This window comes from Penaeus chinensis, chromosome 6, assembly GCF_019202785.1.
Source record: "Penaeus chinensis breed Huanghai No. 1 chromosome 6, ASM1920278v2, whole genome shotgun sequence".
Classification (NCBI taxonomy): domain Eukaryota; kingdom Metazoa; phylum Arthropoda; class Malacostraca; order Decapoda; family Penaeidae; genus Penaeus; species Penaeus chinensis.
In genome coordinates, this window is record NC_061824.1 from 5,091,070 (window position 1) to 5,101,069 (window position 10,000).

The window sequence follows — 10,000 nt, forward strand, 5'->3', positions numbered from 1 at the left end:
TGACAGACACTGGCGAGAAAGGTTTCAATTATAGAGTTCTGTTGATTCCAGGTCATTTTTAAAGCAACATTATTAACTATCACAGCTTGATATTTAATACCATCAAGTGCCCCGAATGCTGAAAGAAGTGATTAGAATCCAAGCAATTCAGACTGTAGATGGAAGCAACAGTCAGTATGGTGTTTCACTATATAAAGGAATGTGGTTTTCAGCAGCCAAATTATTTGTAGAACCAAATGTAGTATTTGATTGAGCGAAAGTAAATCCCCCTATCTATTTTGGGTAACTTATCCGAGGGGTGTATTGGGCAGAGCTCCCTGGCTTGAGAATATAGAGAATGAATTTTATAAATCCAATGGGGTCCTGGATGCAAAGCTCCCTGGCTAAGGTGTATGTCACATATAATACCACTGGCTTAGGAATATATAGAATGCCTTTTATAAATCCAATGGGGTCCAGGGGACAAAGCTCCCTAGATTAGGAATATATAAATCATAGTATATAAATGCCACAGGGTTACGGTTAGGTTGGTTTATTGGTTAGGATGTATTGTATGATTACCATAGAGGTTTTGGATGGTGTGGAATCCTGTAAGTTTTACTGAACAGTGTTTGATTGGCATGTCAGTCTGTACACTTGTAGAATATTATTAGCCGATTTTAAGTTGTAGTTGTTGTTTTTCTTGGGTTTTATGCATTTTAGTTTGATATTATTCTTATTTTAGCTTGTTTTACCTTATAATTTTCTCTCCCCCCCCCCCCCCTGTTGGGACTTGTCTCATTTATAAGCTGGGAATACTATAGAAATCATAATCAGATTTGTTCTCATCACACAAGAATAAAGATGATGATATAGATATTGTCTGGGAAGGCCCAATTGTGAAAAAAAATTACTAATAAATTATTTGGGAGCAATACAAGGTGCAAATGCTGTTGGCAAGTGTAAATACTGTAGAGTTGTCTTGTAAACAGTAACATGAACTAGTTCACGGCTGTGATATAATATTATGGAGGAAGATTGCTTTTGTTTATGTATAAAGTGTGGAGGCCCTAGTGATCAATACACATTTGACCTGTTGCCACCAGAATTGCATGTGCACTGTCTGATATCATTTTTTAAGATTTTAATTTGTTATTTTGGTACAAATAGCTCCATAAGCACAGTTGTAAAGATTTCAGTTATTAGGCCTGAATTGCTTCACCAGGTGACCCCTATTCTTTGAAAATTTGGTAAAAAAGCATGACCCCACTAAGATATGGAAAATCAGAGGACACAGTCATAAAGAGAGGAAAAACTACAGTTACTGATATAACCTAATCTCTACTACAAAGATGGGGTCATTAGAAATAAAGAAAACCCTTTTCAGCAAATGCTGCATGGAAATTAACTCTCCAGTAATTGGGCAAGGAAGAGCACCCAGCTATCAGGTGGGGGTCAGGAAGGGTTTAGGTTTATATAGTGAACATTGCATATTCCTAGAAGTGCCTCCTAAGATGATGGCTTGTGTAATAGGGACTGATTTATCTTTATAGTATGGACTCACTAAGTTAGGCAGCTCTCACTTGCTGTACATACTTTGGTTAAGACAATGTTTTTTGGGGTGTTCGGGAACAGAGCCCCCATCAACCCTCCCCTCAGGCAGTGCTCAAAAGGCATGCCCAGTCACGGCAACTTATGGTTGTTGAATAAAATTTGTGACATGGAGTTATGGACTTAGTCACTGGCAAGTGCATCTGTACTGTAAAGAATTACCCAGTGATGATTATTTTTCCCACACCATGCTGACCTGTGCACAAGATGTTGCTCGAAGTCTATCATTCAGTGGAAAAAGGGGAAGCAATGGAAACATGGTTTCCCCAAACAGAAGAACAACTGGTTTGTTCACACAACTTAAAGCAGCTTTACCATACAGTGCACTAACCCTTTGGATCTGGGTGCTTTGCTACCAGCACGTGACCCAAATTCCAGGTATTGAGCGGTTACTCTGACAAGTGTGTGACTTTTAGGCTGGGTGTACACAAACACTGATGTGCGGTGACAAGACTTCATGCCCTCCTTTTCAATGTTATTTCCTCTTTTTCTGCAAGTGTTTTTAGCTTTTTTTGTAATTTTCCAGTGTCTGTATTTGTCATTTTATATAGTGTATCCAATACGGGTAATACTGTTTCCCTAGCACAGACTTCATATAATTTCTTTAGGTAGTCCATAAGTAACATTATTTTTTGTGTCATTTACATTTTTTTCATAATTTCCAATTTTCTGTGATGCAACTTGTGCTACCAGTGACAGCAAGCAGGTATAGGATCCTGAGCATGGAAATAGTATCCTCCCTGGAGCTGGCACTCTTCCAATCATGGCTCATGGATGGCACATTCTACATTCATTTATCAATGGAAATAATGCAATAGCCCCTTCTTAAATTCCCACTGAGCCTATTCACCCTCTAAGAGCTTACTGCACTTGTTGCAAGTCATTCCCATAACCCTGGCCTTCAGCCTCAGTTCACATGATAACTATTTCCCATCACCTTGGCCCTCAGCCAATTTTTCCCATAATGACGTATACACATCTCCTACTCCTCAAACCATATTTTTCATGAACTGATGGCCATGTCATCCAGATCATAGTGTTAATACTTGCCATCTGGCATGTAGGCCCAATGCATCATGGCAAGAATAATGACATCTGGTGCGAATGGATTGGTAATGATAATAGTAATGTGGTTAAACAGGTGATGTCAGATAGTCCTAGTAAGTGAGTCCTTAGTGACTTGGTATTTGTTGAGCCACGTATGTGCAAAATAGTAATAGTAATAGGTAAATAAATAGTTTTTTAGCCCTTAAAATCTGAGTTAGCAGATTCCCTCTATTTCCTTACAACAGCATACACATAGGTCTTCATAATATGATAGCTGATTCTAAATTCCATCAAATAGTTAGTCTTCATGAAACTCTGGACAATAAGTAAAATGAAACCATCCATACTCATGATTGACCTGTAGATTCAAGGGAAGTTTTCATTGGCACTTGTGCTTAAGTATTTAGTAGCATAGCATGGTCAGTTAGCTACTAGATATCCAGAATCAAATGGCATGTTGGAAACAATTAGATAATTTTTTTTTTTTTTTTTTAATTTTATAATACAGCACCAAAACATTTGCAATAAGATTACTACATAAGGAAGGAACTGAACAAGACCTGTTGCTAGTTTTTCAGCAAGGGGAGGGAAAGGGTTAAAATTAGTAAGTAAAGTACCATATCCTGAATTTCACATAGTTGTTGCTTATTCTAATTTGACCTATGACATATTTACTTCCTAAAGCTTGAATTTTTAATGCAAATAGGAAACAAAGTATCCTATCAGTTACTTGCCAAGGGAAAAGGGAATTAATGGAATTATTGCAAAGAAGGTGAAAATACTTGATAGTCCTACAAGGTTTATCTGGGGAAAACATTAACACAGTCATGTCAGGAGATACTGGATCACATCCCATAATGTCATGGTAGATCTTTGTGCCCATGTGAGCCTTCTCTTAGAGCACTTGTTTCTCCTCAGTTGTTTAGGAGAAACAGGCCACAAGCAGTAGGTTTTAAGTCCCCTTTTAGCATCATTACACCCCCCCATCAAATTCCTTAATAATTTCTTGAAAGGTCTTAGCTTAAATGTCATTAATATTATTTCTTTTAGATATTGATAAGAGACACTTGAATGAATACCACAACTTATTTCTTTATTCATTCTTGTCAAACAATGTTGTAAAAGTATCGTATGGCAGAATATGGCCTTGTGCCTTTTCTTTCATTTTATGTAAAGGTGTTAGAATGTTGACATTTCTCATTTGGTGTTTTTATCTTTACAGAGAGACTCCAGTAAGGACACACTTGAAAAATGTGTATGCTACTTTCACGCTGGCTACCATAGCAGCAACTGCTGGTGGCTATGCCCACATGTTCAGCACACTCATTGGTGCTGGTCTCCTCACCGGTCTGGGTGCCATTGGGGCACTCATATGGCTCACGATCACACCATACGATGGCAAGAACCAGCTGCAGCGACTTTCTCTCCTTGGCGCCTTTGCCTTCCTGACTGGCTGTAACCTTGGCCCCTTGCTGAATCTGGCTGTGATGGTCAACCCCACTCTGGTAAGTAGGGAAGGGGAATATACTTTAGGAAACACTTAAACTAAACATGGGTAAACATGGGGTTATTATGGGTGCATGGATTCATGGCTTGGGTATTATGTTTTATGAATCACTATTTTAATCTTTTAGTAAGGTTTTGTGTGATGTAGTAGTTGTAATTTATGTACCTGAATTATTTATTACTTTTTCAGTTGCACGAATTTGCTCTCTCTCTCTCTCTCTCTCTCTCTCTCTCTCTCTCTCTCTCTCTCTCTCTCTCTCTCTCTCTCTCTCTCACTCACTCACTCACTCACTCACTCACTCACTCACTCACTCACTCACTCACTCACTCACTCTCTCTCTCTCTCTCTCTCTCTCTCTCTCTCTCTCTCTCTCACTCTCTCTCTCTCTCTCACTCTCTCTCTCTCTCACTCTCTCTCACTCTCTCTCACTCTCTCTCTCTCACTCTCTCTCTCTCACTCTCTCTCACTCTCTCTCACTCTCTCTCACTCTCTCACTCTCTCACTCTCTCACTCTCTCTCACTCTCTCACTCTCTCACTCACTCACTCACTCACTCACTCACTCACTCACTCACTCACTCACTCACTCACTCAGGACAGACAGACAAAGACTAAAATCTTAAATGCATACCCTATACTCCACCCAGACACAACATATTTAATTTGTCTGTAGTAGCATATATGTATGATCTTGGTCTAATTTATAAATAACAAGTGGCTTCATGAGGCAAACCAGGAGGATTACAGGTGAGCAAATGAAAATATGGGAAACGGTTAATCGTTTTGTGTTGGCAAGAACTGCACAGAGCAAACTAGCTTAATTATTTATTTGGGACTTTTTTCAGTAGTGTTTTGGTTTTGTCTAACTCACTACTGCCAGTCAGTACTCCACCCTATTTGTATATGCCTTTGATACCATATCAGGAATTTACATGTTCTCAAATATCTAGACTGAATAGCTGAATGGCAGAGGGGATACTGTACCAAATTCAGTTGGGGGGATAATTTGGTCACCAACCATGACCATGTGAAATTGCTAAATGTGAGACTTTATTGTATCAATTTAAGTTTGTAAATGGAAATTGTCATGAATGAATTTAGGTGTTCCCATTTTTGGTGTGTTGCAAGAGAATTAAAATCTTGGTCATGTACATTTTAGAGATATAGAAATATAGGGTTATATTTATTGTTATTAATCCTGCTTTTTTCTTTTGTAATGAAAACAAAAATAATTATAAAGGAATGAGTTCCAGGTCATCAGTATCTACAGTAATCAGCAACCATGCCATAAGAATGCGACATTGTTAATATGATTTACCATAAGCAACTTCTAGGCTTCAATTTCAAAACTTTTCTCTAGCTTTCACATTGTTTCTTCTTTTGATTAATGCCAATAGAGACTTGGACCATCAGTTTGCAATGTACTTTCTGGTCCAAGTGTCAGGAGTCTGAGGCCAGGGAAACAAGAAAGGATCTTTATAGTTCAAATTTGCATTATAGTATATACTATTAAGATAATTTTATATTTATTTTATTTGTTTATTTAGATATTTCTTTCCTTATTATCTATTAGTAACTAGAGTTTTAAACATTTGAATGATTAACAGAATTTTCTTTGACTGCCTTTTTTTTTTTTGTATTATTAATGTATTACTAATCAAATTCTGATTATTCTGATGGTTATACCATTATTTTTTGCAGGTATTGCAAGCTCTGCTCGGCACAAGTGTGGTATTTGCCTGCTTCTCCCTGTCAGCTCTCTATGCTCCTCGTGGCCATTACCTCTACCTTGGAGGTACACTGATGTCAGCCTTGTCCACTCTCTTCTGGCTCTCCATGCTGAACTTCTTCTTTGGCTCTCGACTCCTCTTCCAGGTGAGTGCAAAAAGAAAAGCCTGATATCTGTGAAAATTACAAGTTGGTAATTGTTAAATTTCCCACTATGTGAAGTTAATAAGTCCAGAATTACCCTGCAATTTTTTTTATAACTGAATAAAAGTTTTCTTTGTGATGGTAAGAGTAATTAGTTTCCCTGAAATTTAATTTTACTCTGAGCTTGGAAATTATTCTTAATCTGTACTAAACAGTTTTCTAAGCTCGCTCTTCAAATGTCATCAATTAATAACAACTTCTTTGAAAAATTTCAGGCAAATTTGTACATTGGGCTTGCAGTCATGTGTGGCTTCATAGTTTATGACACTCAGCTCATTGTTGAGAAAGCACGACGAGGAGACAAGGACTATGTGATGCACAGTGTTGAGCTGTTCATTGACTTCGTTGCAGTGTTCAAGCGCCTTCTCATTATCCTCACAGACAAGGTATTTACTTTGAGATATATCATATGATGCATATTGGATAATAGACATAAATTAGTGAACATGCACAACTGCTGAAGCGGTTGTATGATGTACAAAGTGTTATATACAAGTAGAGTAATAATTTCAAATTTGTAAGAAAGTGACTTTGCTTTGTTTCTGTATCCAGGAGTTGCAGACACTTAATTAGCATTCTATTCTTCCAGGAGGCACAGAGCAAGAGGAAGAACCGTGATTAAGTAAGATGCCACAGATGTAGTTTAGAACATACGGTATCCAAGGTTCCAAATTTTTGATTGGGTGGGAGGGGGGAGAGGGAATGGATATGAAAAGAAAGTTGTATAAGAATTGGCAAACCCTAAAAAATAGTGTTCATATGCATAGGTATTAGGTCTTTCTAAAGGTTTCATAAATATCACTAATTTAATTTGAAAAGGAATTGTGATTGATATACTGCAAGAGGCATGTGTTAAATAACATTTAGTACATCATGAGAGCTTGTAATTTACATTAAAAAAAAAATAGTGGTTTTCTTATTTTGCAAGTCAGCCACTTTCTTTTATAAAGAGTATGTTAAAATCACCTTACAACCAAATGATGGTAACATACAGGAAAGTTAAAATGCCACATTGTGCACCCTGCTCACACATGTCCAGGAGCCAGTACAATATGCACATGTCACTTTGCAACCTATTTTCCATATTCTGTTGTTTGTGTTTAGCTATCATGTTTTTCACCATTATCCAACAACAGCCTGATTATCATAAACTGTTCAGCATCATGCCCTTCCTCAGGGACATCATTTTATATAACAAATGTTTCTTCTTTAATAGCTGCTGTTGGAAGTTGGCTCATAAAATTCAGGCCTGTTAATATGGTTTTCATTGGTCAGAGCTTCTAACGTTAGTTTAAGGAGAAACTGCCAAGGAATATGAGACACCTTTGCACTTGTCCATCATTTCAGAGAGTGTATAATTAGTTTTTAGAGGATAAACAGATCCCAACACATCACATATTTAGATATTAATGTACAGTTTGTTTGATGATGTATATGGAAGATGTTGCTGCTTTAACCAAAGTTCTTAGTGTATTTGACAGTTTTTTCCTTCAATTAGAATTTCATTCCAGGATTTTTTTTAAATGAAGTAATGCAATAGTTGATTCACTTTTTTCAGTTGTCTAAGTACAAAAATATTGTTTTCTTTCATGCCCCATGGTAGAATCATGGATATTTTCATTTTCACTACAATACAATATAAATTTATTTCTAATGTTCTACTTGGTTTTCATCATCAGTATTTGTGGGCAGTATTGTTGCATGGAGCCTTTACTGAAAGAAATTGACTTCCTGTGATTTTGTTTGTTTTGCATAGTTGCAAACTGATGGGAAATTATTTTGAGATGGAATGGATACATTTTATGTTGAATAAAATATTTATGTACATTGTTATAAGTCCAGTTTATCTGATGTCCTTGAAATGGCATATTATGTTCAGAATACTGATGCTAATGGGTGAAGATATCTACAGTTTTCATTTTGGTATTTTATACTTGAATTTGATGGCTTCATATCTAATATCTAATCTTAGATATATTTTGATACAATAAAGGCAAACTGGAGAAAGTGGTTTCAGATGTCTACTCCACATGGTCTCAAGTGTCTGAACTGTGCTGATTAATGCTGTTTGTATCAATAAATATGTTAACTTCTTTATTTGCAGAAAGATTAGAACTAATAATTACCATTTTAAATTTTAAAAAATGGGTTTGTGAAATTGGCATAGCACTCCCAGTTTTGTTGCAGACAGCATGGAATGTTTGAAATGAGATTTTGATTTTTTGTTCCTTTTGATCAGAATTTCATGTGATCCTAATTTTCCTGTGGTAGAAAAAAGTATATGTTGTGGAATATTGCTTACTGGACACTTGTAAGGAATATATTATAAGGATATTTTTGGTGTCTGTTGATGTCATGATTGTCAATAAAAAAAAACTTTTGCAAATTTTATTTCATTGACCAGATAACAAATACTATCAATATATATATATAGTATATAATATATATATACATACATATATACATACATATATATACATATATATACATATATATATTATATATATATATATATATATATATATATATATATATATTTTATATATATATTATATATATTTTATATATATATTTTTTATATATATATATTTTATATATTATATATATATATATATATATTATATATATTTTATATATATATATATATATATATATATATATATATATATATATATATATATATATATAAAAATGTAATCACACTTGAGAGACCAAAATCTTGACTACAGAGATGTATTTTGAGCATAATAAGAATGCAAACTCAGTCAACACTACTGATATATATTGCTCAGGACAATAGAAAATCACAATATTTTAACTCAAGGTCTGTGGCTTTATGTACTCTCCCCTTTAGATTTTGTGTGTTTTGTTACATACAGATGGCTCCACTTGTGCACAGCCACCAAGGGGTCTCAGTTGGCCCTAGTGACCTGCCTGATTTCCCCATTCCTTGAAGTGGCGGGAAAATGTTTTTCTTTCTAATACTATTAATATTGACATTATTATTATTATTATTAATATTATGATCATTAGATTATTGTTAAAATATTAATAACAGCAAAGACAATAAAATAATAGAAATTAATTTTTCAAAAAATCAAGGAAAAGGGTAAACAGGTAAGATAGGTAAGACTAATAGCTGACTCCTTGATGACTAAGCACTTGTAGAGCCATCTATGTGTAAAGCCAATAGATGAAATGTTATTACAGTGAGCGTGACATTGTCTTGCCACCTGTGGTAATTAGGTTAAAGTAGATTTACAAAATTCTATAAATATACTGTAGATAACGTATTTTTGAATAAGACCTTTGTATGTTGCCTTGTAAATTAAATGCTTTTCATGTCTTGATATGTCAGTTTTTTCGGGGTGACTGTCATACTCATGACCACACTGCAGAAGAAACTACAGATTTATTAAAATGATCAACAGTATATTTTTACTTAGTAAATGCTCATAAAGTGTAGATTGAAAAAGTATACCAGATTCATTCATCTGTATAATACATGTTTCCCAGTTCTACAGGTATAATTCGGCAGTTAGAGTTGCTAATAACATTATGACATTAGAATCTATATTTCCTTGGAAAAAAATCAAAAGTTTGATTAAGCTCATATCATTTGTTAATAGAAAAGCATAGGTTACTAACATTGTGACAGAGCACTGATTAAGACCTGTTAAACGTTTGTGGGAGTTTGTCATCTTATAGTTTTCGAAGTTCATGCTGGACATTTCAATAAACACCCAAACGTCCTTAAGAAATTTTGCTTATTTTAAGCCTTTGAGAAATACTGCATATCTGGCATCCTGTCATAACAGACATGTGATGAAGACTGCATAGTTGTATTTGCTTCAAACGCTCCAGTTTGACTTTGTAGGTCAGAGCTGTATAGTTTACTTTCCAGTCAGGTAGATATTGCATAAGCC

The 10,000-nt window shown here is 35.2% G+C and overlaps 1 protein-coding gene across 1 annotated transcript in view; it reads left to right on the plus strand.

Annotated features, from left to right (window-relative positions):
* Window positions 1–8,460, plus strand: part of LOC125026321 (probable Bax inhibitor 1) — a 9,440-nt gene extending 980 nt beyond the window's left edge. The window contains exons 2-5 of the mRNA XM_047614681.1: window positions 3,860–4,142; window positions 5,844–6,017; window positions 6,290–6,460; window positions 6,664–8,460. Coding sequence (XP_047470637.1) covers window positions 3,860–4,142; window positions 5,844–6,017; window positions 6,290–6,460; window positions 6,664–6,696 — 661 coding nt within the window. The 3' untranslated portion in view covers window positions 6,697–8,460. The remainder of the gene's footprint in view (window positions 1–3,859; window positions 4,143–5,843; window positions 6,018–6,289; window positions 6,461–6,663) is intronic.
* The last annotated feature ends 1,540 nt before the right edge of the window (window positions 8,461–10,000 follow it).